Genomic DNA, 14242 nt, shown 5'->3' with positions numbered 1-14242 from the left:
CATGCATTTCGCAGCCTCCGCAGCCACGCTGCCAAAACAGAGAGACTGAGGCGGAGTTTCTTTCCCCAGGCCATCAGGACTGCGAACTCTGACCTCTCCAGGGCATCCACCAAGTGCCACATGCTGCCCCCCTTATCCACACACATTCACACGCACACATATAGGGCTACATACAGAGCATACATACTCATTACTATTCTATTCACACACTTATATTTATATTCCATATTGTATATAGACCCCTCTCACTGTAAATATTGCCATTGTCCCTACAATTTTTATAACATTTTTAAAACATTTGTATAGTTGATGTTGCTTTGCACAATCTCGTGAGCACTCCACTTTACATTTCACTGCACATCCTGTATGAGTACGTGACAAATAAAACTCTTGAATCTTGAATCTTGAAAGGGGGAGTGACAGTGAGAGTGGCCTGTAGAGACTACTATCAATTAAAAAGCCAAAAAAAGTGTGTTTTACTGTTTATTAAATTAAAGGATTTACAAACAATAAGACTAACTGGAATAACTAAACGTGAAGTGACGGTCAACAGAAAATATCCTAACCTATCTCACCCTCTTTGTCTAACTCCCGCGGTCCAAGTGAACAGGTAAAAATAGGTAAAACCACACCCCTGTACCGACTACCAGATGTGATGTTAACCCAAAGATCATGTGCAGCCTAAACAAATAATAATAATAATAATTAACAGCAAGCTAAATACACACTTTGGCTCCTACATGGCTTATAACAAAAATGTGCATAACTTCTAAACAGATTCATGTACTATGGTCAAACTCATGACTCTTGTGGGAGGCATCATAGCGCTAAACAGAGTTCCTCTTTCATTGGTGTGGGTAAGCCCTGCCCCATTAAATCACGCCCTCTTTCATAACTCATGAAACATGCATTTACGTACGTGGTAGTTGAATAATGCCCCTGAACCTGAGTACAGCATGCTCTGCTAGAATGTGCTTTCTGTGACATCCTGTCTACTAACCTCCTGATCTGTCTCCATCCTCCCTCTCAGGGACCCTTCGTTCACGTCGCCAGTCTGTGCGCCGCGCTCCTCAGCAAATTCATGGCTCCTCTCTTCGGTGGGAGTTACATGGTGAGGACGGTAATCACATTTACAAAAGAAATGCAGATTTCCTGATGCACAAATGTAAACCTGTTTGAAGCTTTTAAGGACAGATTATGTCTCTGACTGAAACATTCACCAGTGATGTTTCCTAATTAACATACCACTGTACTTACAGAAGTTGGTGGTGCTTTCTACACTCAAATATTTAGATATGTTGATCATGTTTGTCAGGTCATACCTGTCCTGTTCTTCAAATTCAGTGACACTGCACACCACCACCAACAAATTCACAAATCCAACATCACATAGTTCAACATTTTTAGGACATTTTGCTTTATGTCCAAGAGTGAGACGAGAATCGCTTTCATGTTTGTATATTAAAGGATAGATCCTCTTCAGGTTACAGGACTTTGATACATTTCTCCAGACTTATCAACCTTTTGTGCCTAGCTACTTCCTCATAATCTGCCTCATCTACTTGTGCGTTATGATCAGTGGTGTAGTGGAGGTTATTCGCAGATATACGGAGTATACCCACCTCTTTTTCTGGCAGATTACAGTATACCCACCTATCAGCCAAAAAAAAACATTGGAATATATTGGAGAGTATACCCACTTCCTCCTTAGTAACCTATAGGCTATCATCTGCCTAGTACACCTCATCAACGACCCCTACAGCACTGCTCAGGATTGTTCAGAATGACTGAAATTGCTCCTGAATTTTTTCATATGATTAAAAGTGAATTGCGTTTAGGGGCACTGGAATTTAAAGATTATTTAAAGGCATTTTGGGTCCATTTGAAAGTGTGAAAGTATAAAGCGGGGCAAACGCAGACATGAGACAAAGGTTTCCATCCATAATTGAACAGGTATCAGTTTTATGGTACTAAATCACCAGGATGCATAAATGCATCTTTTTTTTTACCTTTATTTATCTAGGGAAGTTTCATTATGATCAAAGCTATCTTTTACAGGATTGCCACTGCCCACTACAAATCATAGAGCAGCTGAGAGTTAAAGGTGCTAAATTTGAAATTCAAAGCATATCCAGCGGCAACCGGTGGATGGGACGGCGTTATTGGCTTTAACCGCCGTATGAGAGCAGTGCAGAGTGGTGGCCGTGATTAATGCTCTGGATATCATATAGAGCACCTTTAAGGGACTACCTTTTGGGGATCTAACCAGGGACCATCACATCACAAGTCCACTTCTTATTTAAATCACATTTACTACTGATGATTTAAGTCGTTGGAAACATTTTTGCAGTCAAAATAAATTGTGCTTGCACTGGAAATACTGTATCTCAACATAACATCTCTTTGTCTATGTTGAACCAGTTACTTTGATTTTTAAAAAAAACAGATTTAAAGTATTGCAGGCCTGATTTTTCCTTTAATTCTTCCACTTATTGTAAAGCTGAGGTGTACCGTAAATAGTTGCTGAGAAGAAATGAGGCAACATTTACCCACATGGCAGGATTTCCTTGATCTTTGTGTCTTTTCTTTTGGTCTTCAACGGTGGGAAGCTGCAAGAAAACACACGCACACAATCACAGTTATTCTTTAAAAAGTCTGTGATGTTTTACTCGACTGTTTGCCGTTCCCCAGGACACAATCTCACCTCCACTCATGTGAGACGAAACACCATGGGCTGCTGTCTGTTTCTACAGTGGACAGTGGGCTCTGCTTCTCCTCCATGTACCAGCAGCATCACCGTCTGTACGAAGGATGATAGGCTGCAGTGATGAGGAGGAAGAGAAACTCATGTCAGCACAGTTAGACAGACTGAAATAGTCCAGGGGTCGACTGTGCAGCTATTAAACATAATCAGTCTGGGAAAATGTTAATGCAGTTCACTGCTGAATCAAGACTGTGTTTGCTGGAGCTCATTCGCCGCTTGTTTGATTTTGCGTGGTTTGGATAATAAGTTGGATGTCTTCCAGGAGCAGAAATACAAGGTAACCTCTACACTCACTCATATTTCTGTCTTCTTTCTTCCTACTTTCACTGCTAAAGGAAGAGCCCTTTGAGGGAAGCAAGGTATGACATGCACGAGTCAGATAGTTTTCCTTTATTGCCAAATTCCATCAACATTAATAATCCATGCTGTCCATTTCAGAAGCAGAGATAGATTGATGCTTTTCCATTTTGTCTGTTCTGTTCAGTGAGCCGTCACAGCGAGGCATCGATCTGTGCCGTCTTTGCTTCTGTACAAACATCTCATTGCCATCACTCAATCCCGGCTTTTCAATTATGGCCTCCTATGTCCCAACACTCGTATATGTAATGTCATTGAACATTGAATGTGCAAAGATACAGCAGCGGCTTCACAGTGAAACTGTTGCATTTGTAAACAGTTGGTGACTTTGATTTTTCATGAGAAATGCATTTGTTTTGTGTTCTGTGTTTGTGGCATTTGCACGCACACCTGTTGGGATTTGTGTGTGTGTGTGGGTATTTGCTTGAATGCACGGCTTCTGTGTGTGTGTGTGTGTGTGTGTGTGTGTGTGTGTGTGTGTGTTTGTTTGTGTGTCTACCTGTGTGTATATCTGTCTCCTGTCTGACAGAACGAGCTGAGGAACACAGAGATGCTGTCGGCTGCCTGTGCAGTGGGTGTGGGCTGCTGCTTCGCTGCCCCTATCGGAGGTAAGACAACATGACTGTGGACTCTGATTGAACGCTATCTAATTATGGTAGATAATTACAGGGGCTAATTAGATGAGGAGAATATTTACCCTCTCTAGCAGGAGAGCAGTTGCCAATATTGGTCAGTCCGTCTGTCTAACTGTTTGATTCAGAGCAACATACTGTAACTCAGCAACTATTGGCCAGATTTACATTAAATTTGCCATCAATATTCACGTTAAAAGGTGTTGTTTTAGGTGACCTTGTGACCTTTCCTTTAGAGCCGCTGTCAAGTCAAAATGTACCCTTTGATCCATTTCAAGAAATGTAGATAACAAACTGATTTGCGGTGGTTATTCAGTCTTGTGAGGGGATCATTGCGTCAGTGGAATATGGTCTCAAAAAAGCAAGTCTCCTTTAAAAATAATCCAAGGCACACTGTAGGGTTTGTGCAAAATGAAAATGCCTTTATTTTACATGGCAATATGTATTTAAAATGACTAATTTGTGTTGGTTATCTTAAGATGATGAATTCTAATTGATAAAAAACCCAAGTTGCACTCAGCAGCTGTTCTAGAGCTTTCAAATTGTATCACATTGTCTTCCTCTGCAGATGGAGTAGCTAATTTATGAAAAATGTAGATGTTTTCATATTTCCATTTTAGCCATTTTCCATAATGGCTGTTTCAACCATTTCTTGAACGTCTTTTAAGTGTGTGTGTTTGTGTGTTTGTGTGGTACAGGGGTGCTGTTCAGTATTGAGGTCACTTCAACGTTTTTTGCGGTGAGGAACTACTGGAGGGGCTTCTTTGCCGCCACCTTCAGTGCCTTCATATTCAGAGTGCTGGCGGTGTGGAACCAGGAGGAAGGTAAGGGACACATTATTTGTTTATCAAAGTCCTTATTCCACTTTTAAAAAAAAATTAATTATGAAAGTTTATTGAGGTTCAAGATATGCGTTGGAAATTATTAATACAAATTACATAAACTAAAAATGTAATCATTTTAAAAATGTAAATAAAAATAAAAATAATAATAATAACACAAAATAAATTAATAATAAACCCACAAAAATAAAGCAAAATAAAGAAATACAGAACTAACACCCATATAACACAGATATGATGTGTGTTTTTTTTTCAGTTGTCTGGATTGATAATAAATAAGGTCTCATAAAATTAGATCTGGAAAAAGTTGAAAATCTGAGGTTTATCATACTTTATATTATTAATCACTTCATTGGGGCAAGTGTCAATTTTATTATTTAAAGCCAATACAATGATAATAATATATACCAACATAAACCTTTTGTATTTAAAAGTCAGTATAATATATATGTACATCTGTAACAAGTAGACATATTGCTGTGCAGTCTACACAGAGTTACAATAATCCTCTTTTTTCTCAGAGACCATCACTGCTCTCTTTAAGACCCGTTTCCGTCTTGACTTCCCGTTTGACCTTCAGGAGCTGCCGGCGTTCGCCATCCTCGGGTGAGTGTGTTTCTCTGGACTGAAGCCAGTTCAAACTGATCCTAGAGCAGTTTAAACTGGTGAGAGAGATCTGAGTCTCTGTCTGCAGTCTCCTCGTGGTCACATTCACATGCCTGCCGAGGGGTCTGAAGGTTGATTTGTATTCGATGAGCGGGGCATGAAATTAACTTTTTACTCTGCTGATTACAATAAGAGAGTGTATCAACATCATCACGCGCCAAATTTGATTTTGTTTGATGCCAAAACGATTTTAATAGAGAAAAACAAGGAATTAACATCGGTTGGCTTTCTGTCAAAGAGCCCCAGAAAAGTGACTTTACCCAGGCGCAGTAAAATTGTATTTCAATGGCACTGTGATTGCATTTCAGTTTAGCTGCGTTTTGTTTCCGCTTCACCTTCATCAGACCAAACAGGTGTGTCTTTGTCTGTCTGTAGGATTGCCTGTGGTTTTGGCGGCGCTCTGTTTGTCTACCTGAACCGGCTGATTGTAGAGTGCATGAGGAAACAGAAGACCATTAACAAGTTCTTGCTGAGGAAGTGAGTATCTGATTCCTAATGCGACACAGAACATTTACACTTTTGTGGATCGACATTTTTAGGAAAATGCACTTATTCGCTTTCTTGCTGAGCGTTAGATGAGAGGATCGGTACCACTCTCATGTCTATACGGTATGTATGAAGCTACAGCCAGCAGACGTTAGGAAAATAGGGGTAAACAGCTAGCCTGGCTCAACATGTCATTGTTACATCCAAACGAGATATAACATGTTAATTGGTGAGCTTTAGAGGTGCTGTTAGGTGGATTTAGTTCCCTTTGGACAGAGCCAGGCTAGCTGTTTCCCCTTGTTTCTAGTCTTTATGCTAAGCTATGCTAACTGGCTGGAGGCTGTGGCTTCATATTTAATGGACAAATATGAGAAGGGGTATCTGCCGTTGTGACGCTACAACGATTTAAGGCAAGTCGTGGATTCACTGAGGGGGGGTTTTGCAAAAACGAAAATAAATAATTTAAATAATCCGTTCTAATCCTATTCTATTTCTATGGGTATCAGTATTCTCATCTAAATTCCTGCAAGAAAGCGAATATGCATATTTCCCAAAATTGTATTATTCCTTTAAAATCCCAAGAAATATTCAAGACCCATCTAGAAAAGCCACATTTTCACCAGTTAAACTGTAACTACAACCCCAAGAAGATCCTGCTCATGTGCCCCTAAACTTGTGTTTAAAATTGGCTTTATATCACAATGTTTATGTAATATTGGTAAATATAAAGTCCTTGTATGAATTGGGTCAGTTTTGCACATCACAGGGAGCTATGCACATACAGTGTGACAAGCACACCCATTAATGACCCCACAGTCCATCTCTTCCTGTCAGGCGCCTGGTGTATCCTGCGCTCGTCACCCTGCTGATCTCCACTCTCACGTTCCCTCCGGGCTTCGGCCAGTTCATGGCCGGACAGGTGAGAAAATACTTTCGCGCTCTTATGACAGCATGAAAGCCTGTTGTTGGATGATTGATGGTCATTTTAAATGAAGTGAGAGTTGGTGGCAGGTTATGGGTCATTTCGTGCTTCTCTTATAAGCTGTTCAATAGCTGCCATGTTTCCTGATATAGATAAAGACAAAGCAAAAGTAAAAACAAACCTTTGTTTCTTCATCTTTTGAACAAATGCAACCAACAGAAATATGTTTGTTGTCATAGTCTTAGTATCATTTTATATTCAGGCTTTTCTTCTCCATATCTTGCTAGATGCAACACTGCTGTATATTTGTGCAAAAATAAAACAAAGAGATAAGCCTCTGGTTCAGATGAAGTGGATGCCGACACATTGTACTGCCGGTGGAAACGTCTGACAATCGACACAACAAAGTGAAATGTAGTTTGAGCTTCTTCTTTTTTTAAGAGATGCAGCGCACACAATTTTTTTGTGCTGGTGTTGCCTGTGCACCTGCCGCACTGCGCAATCGTCCTCCATAACAAGGCATTTAGATTCATCGTGAGCCTTTCAGACTGTCAAAACAAGAAAAAAAAAATATCTGCTAGTGAGTTGAGTGAATAACTTGTATTTGTCCTGTGCAGTTTTACAGGCAGTGATGCTCATTTATTGAAAAAAACCTGACACAAAACAGAATGAGGCAAGTTGCTTAACTGGCATCAAGAAAGTTACACTTGTTTCTTGATTTGAAACAAGTGGAGTTGTATTGTAAAGCAGGTGAAATGATCTCACCTTGATAGCAGTTTTTTTTTTATCATTTAAAAGTCAAGAACATCCAAAATGACCAGTTCAAATGGAGTATCTTTGCAGTGCACAGAAAGAATATTAAATTCCATTCAGTATACTTTATATCTCCAGGATAATCCACTGTGGTATCATTAAGGGAGGCCTGGGATTCATTGAAAACAAACTATACATAATAAAACATATGAACCAGTAGTATGAGATGCAGCGTTTTTGTCTGCAGGGATTTTCAGGGGATGTAGATCCCATCACAGCCTTTGCTGCGAACCTTTAAAGAGGACCTATTATGCTCATTTTCAGGTTCATACATTTATTTTGGGTTTCTACTAGAACATGTTTACATGATTTACTGTTCAAAAAACGCTTTATTTTTCTCATACTGGCTGTGCTGCAGCACCTCTTTTCACCCTCCGTCTGAAACGCTTCGTTTGATCTCCTGCCAAGGCAGGTATTGTAACGGGTAGTGGTTGGACCCGATTGCAGCACACAGGTGACCAGAAGCAGTTGGTAATGACTTTTAATGGCAAACTCAGTAGGTTCACAGCAGAACAGGTAAAGCAGTGCACAGTACAGTTTAACAATCTAGCAATGAATCTCCGCATTCATGAGTCTCTGACTACCTGGTTGGTTCGGTGCGAGAAACAGGTGAGTGGGCGGTGACGTTTGCCCTAACTCCCTTTGGCGTGGACTTTGGGCTTTGTAACTTTGCAGACCTTTTACATGCACAAAAAATATATAACACACTAAAGGAAAAAGAGAAGCACAAAAGCATAATAGGTCCTCTTTAAGGCCTCCCACACAAATCTGTCAGGCATGGTGGAATAAGACACACGTTCAGATAACTTTTCTCTTGTGACGACCCGCCAGCTGACGCAGCACGAGTCTCTGGTCGCACTGTTTGACAACCGCACGTGGTGCCGCCAGGGCGTGGCGGAGGAGTTTGACTACATCAACCACCACCACCACGCCTGGAAACACCCGCAGGTCAACATCTTCATCACACTTATCTTCTTCATCATCATGAAGGTAGGTGGCCTTCGACATGCATCTAGAAAATGTGTAGGGCCCAATCCCAATGTCCTAATCCCTAAGGCCTCAAGACCTGAACCCTCAGCGACTTAACTGACGTCACCTGTGAAATGGTTGAGTGTGAGAGGCTGCAAGGGCTTGGAATGGTATAAATACAAATGGGACAACACTTTGAGATGACATATCACGTTACCTTGACGACGCCAATTGTGTTTCTTTTTAATTTTACGTTTTTTATTGCCTGATTTGAACGTCTTTGAGGCTCTTGTCTTACGAGACAAGAGGGAGCCTTATTGTCAGATAATCAATTTACTCTTGGGTAATTTCCTCATCCAAAGTCTACAGAAATATGGACTTGTGAAAAGTGTGCACAAAGGACTCAAAATGTATGTAAGAGAGCCCTCAAGCACTTGACGATTTGACAGTGGGACAGCCCTAAACCCTCACAGACTTTGCGGGAATGTGCCTCAAAGTCCGTGTGTCCGTGAGTGTGGATATTTGGATTGGGCCAATGATTTGATAACTTGTTATGATTCCTCACACACACTCATCTCTCTGTCTCAGTTCTGGATGTCCGCTGTGGCCACCACCATGCCGGTTCCATGCGGGGCCTTCATGCCAGTTTTTCTTATCGGTAAATAAAATATTTTCTAATGTTTCTACTGCTATGAAGAAAAAGAACCCCTTTAAATAACTTCCTCTCTCTGTGTGTGACGGACAGGTGCGGCATTTGGCAGACTTGTTGGTGAAATCATGGCAACAATGTTTCCTGATGGCATACATGCTGACGGCAGCGTGTATCCCATAGTTCCCGGCGGTTACGCTGTAGTTGGTGAGTTTCAATTCACCATTTTGGATGTAATTTGCCTTGATATATAATTCACTTTTCCTCTCTCCTGTGTGATTGAAATCGTCCCCGCTGCAAAGCTGCAGCCAGTTCTTATCACTTCATGCCGGCTTATAGAATGTGACTGATGAAAACTGAATCCACTTAAGTTGAACACTACATTTTGGACGGAAGTAAAATAGAAAATCGTTCCATACAAAATTGCCTCGGTCGTGACTCACTGGTTAGTGTGACAGGATGGCGCTAAATGTTATGAATTAGAGTGACATCCTGCAGAAAATCTGGTTTGGATTTGCTGTCTTGCAGCTTCTCTGATTGATAACACACAGCTTGTTGGCACATTTAACATCGCTTCCTGTTTAAACAGATGCCTGATCACACACTAAGTCCTCTTCTATTAACTGCATGTGAAGAGACTAGACAGAAAAAAATACTTTTCTTTTAATTCCCTCCCACGCAGGTGCTGCAGCGTTGTCTGGAGCAGTCACCCACACTGTATCCACAGCAGTCATCGTGTTTGAGCTGACTGGTCAGATCTCCCACATCCTTCCCGTGATGATCGCCGTGATCCTGGCCAACGCGGTGGCCCAGTCGCTCCAACCATCACTGTACGACTCCATCATCCGCATCAAGAAACTCCCTTATCTGCCTGAACTGGGCATGGGGCATCACGAGTGAGTCTTTGTGGACCACGTTTCCTGTTTGTTTCCAATAAATGCTCAGGATGGAGTTGTCCCTTGTATCTTTGATTCTGTTTCAAGTGATTCTCGTTTGTTTTGTGTCTCCTCTCTTGCTTTTCATTTCCTTCCCATGCTTGTATCCACATCTCCCTGCTCCCCCTTTCTCATCACCTCCTCCCCTCTTCCATGTTTCAGGAAGTATAATATCCGTGTGGAGGACATCATGGTCAGGGATGTGCGCTTCATCACTCTACACTCTTGCTATCGGGACCTGCAGGAGATGCTGCTGACTGGTCAGCTCAAAACCCTTGCCTTGGTGGAGTCCAGGGGTAAGTTCATTGTAAACAAAGTCCAACTTAACAATTCTTGGGGATCAACTTAATACTAGTGCAGCAATCCTGTCAAATTTCATTGTTTTGATACCAGTGCTGATATAATATCTGCGTACTTCAGGGAATATAAACATATTTTTATACAAATCGCTTTTTAAAAAAACAAACAAAAACAAAATAAACCATAATTATCAAATGTTATAAAAAAAAAAAAACAGGCAGTCTAAATAAAATATTCTAAGTTATGATTCACAAACTGAACTGAAACTGTCTGTTCCAAGAAATACCCGTTCTGATTCCCAGGACGTCAAATACTGATGCTTTTGTCAGGGCCGTCGGCAGATGGGATTTTAGGGTAGAGCAGGTCGTCAAGGGCACATCGACATGTGACTGCTCAGGGTCACATGTCGATGTGCCCTTGAGCGAGACACTTAACCCAAAATTGCTCCCGAAGGCATAGCCATTGGTCTGTGAATGAGTATTTAGATTAGATCCTGATGGGCAAAGTTGGCACCTTAGCAGCCTCTGCCATCTGTGTGTGAATGGGTGAATGCTGACATGTAGTGTAAAGCGCTTTGAGTGGTCGGCAGACTAGAAAAGCGCTATATAAATGTCCATTTACCATTTACACAAGGCACTCTTTAGCGCCAGCATGAGACGCAAGAGTGTTCCATAGAGAGTGAATATTTGGACCTATTCAGGACAAATGGCTCAATTGTTCCTCAGTTGAAATGACTTCACCCCTTTGATAGGATTATTTACAGAATGTTATGAGGAAAATTATAATTTGAAACCTACAGTACACTCAGTCAACCTGCAATCTAATTCAACAATCCTGCAATAAATCCTATCTTCATGACGGTTGTTCCTTGTTTTCCACACCATGTATATCAATTAGTGAAGAGTAAATATTAGAAACACCTTTTACTATAACCAGGGTGCGATTTGCCGGGGGAATGGCGGGATTTCCCCCCCCTGGTCTATATATATCCCTGCCTCGGCTGAATTATTTTTATCCAGCAGACTGTTTTCTGAAGTCTGACAAGTCAGGCTTTTTATTTTTATGTTGACAGCACGTTTTGCTATTGCATTTTGAGATTACTCTCTAAATATTGAAGTGTTGTGGCATGCCTGGCCGAGCGGCGCTATCCATGGTTCTGAAAGGGGGATTTAATTCTGGCATGTTAAATTCACATTCAATGTGTATGTTTTGTTTTGTCGTGTATGTTGGGCATCCGCTATGTGTCCGCATGAGGAAAGGACAAGGAAAGTGAAAATATTGCACTACTTGGTGAATTAAAGTTTTAAAAAATGTATTAAAATATTCAATAATATTCAAAGTTCTGAAATTGTTTTATTAAAATTCACAAATACTTCATAAATGTTAAATGTTAGCAGCCGCAGGAAATAGCCTAACAGGCTTCATAATAAATATAGGCCCACTGTGGTTCGTGATTTATTTTCATGAATAACGTTTCAACACGTCTCTAAAAGAGTTTAAACAAAAGACTGAACATTATAACCTTCATAAAGTTAGGATTTATTGCAGGACTGTTGTGTTAGATTGTATTAGTTTTATTCTAAACATTTTACTGACATTGCTGTTCTCATCTCATTCTCTAATCTTAATTCCTTCAGACTCCATGATCCTGCTGGGCTCCATCGAGCGGCTGCAGCTCCAGTCGCTGCTCTCTCTTCAGCTGGGCCGCCAGCGGAGGCTGGAGTACCTCCGCCAGCTGGTCCAGGACAACGGCACCCACGACCACCTGCCCAGCCTGACCACCGACAGCACGCCCAGCTCCCCCTGCTCCCACACCCACATCAACGCCTCGACCAACACCAGCGCTCGGCAAGCGGTCCGCTTCCTGGTGAGCACCCAACAGGTGTGAGGCGTCCGGGGGCGCCAGGGCTGGGCTGGGGGAAAGTCTGGCTTGGGTTGGGTTGTAGCGGTAGGCTAAAAGTGGATCAGCCACAGCATGTGTGAAGCATGTAGCAGTAGGTAAAGGCACAGATGGAACTGTTGTGGTAAGTGTGTTACTGTTAAATGTATACATGTGCTTTATTTCTACATTAACACGTGTCTTCTGTGTCTCTGTCCTCTGTGCCCTTACCTGTGCTGTCCTGTTTCTTTACGTGCATGTGCTCGTATTTGTCTTTCCTGTGGCCGTGTGTGTGTGTTTGTGCGTGTGTGCATGCGCGCTTGTGTCTGGCTTCGTCTGTTAATACATTTTCTATGTAGATCTCCACAGAGGAGTCTTCCTCCTTCAGCCCAGTGGTTTCCAATGTTCAACTTCCTCTGAAATCTGCCTTGAAAACGGTGTCTGCCATCAGCGACACGGAGACGCCAAATAGTATGTACTTTACATAGCTGCAGAAACACACACACACACACACACGCATTAAGACACACAGAGGGTCACTGACCGAGAACAAACAGATTGAAAATAATCATATTTCAAGTAGAATAAAAACAGATTTTTGTCTTTTTCTCTCCGAGGCTCTCAGACACTGTCCTGTGCTGACCAAGACAAGGAGCTGCTGGAGGTGAGAAAGAGAGAACGATACTTTGTATGTGTGGGTGCAAGTGTACTGTATGAGTGTGACGCGTATCGTATATGTGGGTGTGTGTGCTTTCTCTGAGTCCACGCATACGCCGTCCTACTCTTCCTCCTGCTGACGGCAGGATCCACCCACAGGCAGCAGGGTTTTCCTGTGTGATCTCATGATGCTGTGGAGTTTTGTTTTAAAACTCCTATGAGTCATTGCCCCCCCTCACTACACAACACATTCACTGCCAGTCAAACGTTTTTGAACACCCAACATGTTAGTCCATCCATCCATCTGCAACCGCTTATCCCGTTAGGGGTCGCGGGGGGGCTGGAGCCGATCCCAGCCGACATTGGGCGAAGGCAGGGTACACCCTGGACAGGTCGCCAGTCCATCGCAGGGCCCAACATGTTAGTATTTTTGGTATTCATGCAGTGTGGTAAAAAATGTGTTGTCTACCTTTAACCCTTAAACATTGCCGACGCACTGGTGGGTCAGTCGTTGTTCAAACCCACAGAGCTTTGTTCTAATTCTAGTGGAGATCCCAAACAAAGACACCGAATATGTCTGGATCAATTTTGGGAAATGTGTATTAACATATTTCCATTTGATGTAATGATGCAGCCGTTAAAACATGGAATCTTGGGTTTAAATATTGGCAGATGCTATTATCACAGGTGTCTGTATCCAACAATACTATTTGCACCCAACGCGGGCACACATGAGATAGTTTATGTGTATAGCATTTGTACTGTATGTATATTTTTCCTAAACCTAACCAAGTCGTTTTGTTGCCTAAACCTAACCAAACTGACTTGAAACTTGACTTGTGAGCATCTCTGCTTTTTAGTTCATGAACGTATACTTTGTATTCTTTAACTTATAGTACTTAGCCAATGATTTATGTATTACATAAAGAAACTTGCTCCTTTTGCTATTTGACTTGATGATTTGTGATGAGATTAAAAAAACGTAATAAAATGTGTTGTTCTCGCATGCCTCTACGGTGAACGGATAATCCAAAAACTTGATAAATTGAAGTAAATTCATATCAAAACATCCTTTTACAAACTCTCACGCACTTTAATAGGCTACTCTATCAAAACTTAAGCACAATTACAAGCCAAGTATTCTTTTCTGTAAGCCTATAAGGCAAGAATACTTAATTATACTTGTCTTAAGTATATCTTGATCAAAAGATTAAGTAAGTAGGCCTATAATTATCAACCTTAAAACTCCTTATGGGGACATTTAAGGTGAACATAATAACTCAACGAGCTTAACAAAACTGATAAAAATGTAAGGTGTTTAAAAACCTTTATTCTGGCAGTGTATCCGTCATCCAATGTTGTATTAACATT

At 41.4% G+C, this 14242-nt stretch overlaps 1 protein-coding gene across 6 annotated transcripts in view; it reads left to right on the top strand.

The window, feature by feature from the left end:
* The window catches only part of clcn2a (chloride channel, voltage-sensitive 2a), a 42169-nt gene that overhangs the window by 24207 nt on the left and 3720 nt on the right, over positions 1-14242 (top strand). For 4 of the 6 annotated variants that reach the window (XM_074651296.1, XM_074651293.1, XM_074651297.1 and 1 more), the window contains 15 exons: positions 1031-1111; positions 3100-3123; positions 3651-3729; positions 4452-4577; positions 5117-5201; positions 5637-5738; positions 6564-6666; positions 8314-8472; positions 9040-9109; positions 9197-9307; positions 9783-9996; positions 10198-10331; positions 11973-12217; positions 12574-12685; positions 12832-12878. In XM_074651296.1, coding sequence (XP_074507397.1) covers positions 1031-1111; positions 3100-3123; positions 3651-3729; positions 4452-4577; positions 5117-5201; positions 5637-5738; positions 6564-6666; positions 8314-8472; positions 9040-9109; positions 9197-9307; positions 9783-9996; positions 10198-10331; positions 11973-12217; positions 12574-12685; positions 12832-12878 — 1692 coding nt within the window. The remainder of the gene's footprint in view (positions 1-1030; positions 1112-3099; positions 3124-3650; positions 3730-4451; positions 4578-5116; positions 5202-5636; positions 5739-6563; positions 6667-8313; positions 8473-9039; positions 9110-9196; positions 9308-9782; positions 9997-10197; positions 10332-11972; positions 12218-12573; positions 12686-12831; positions 12879-14242) is intronic. The other 2 variants (XM_074651295.1, XM_074651294.1) reach the window with 2 other exon arrangements.

This window comes from Sebastes fasciatus, chromosome 11 (genome assembly GCF_043250625.1).
Source record: "Sebastes fasciatus isolate fSebFas1 chromosome 11, fSebFas1.pri, whole genome shotgun sequence".
Lineage (NCBI taxonomy): Eukaryota > Metazoa > Chordata > Actinopteri > Perciformes > Sebastidae > Sebastes > Sebastes fasciatus.
This window is presented reverse-complemented; position numbering and strand designations above follow the sequence as displayed.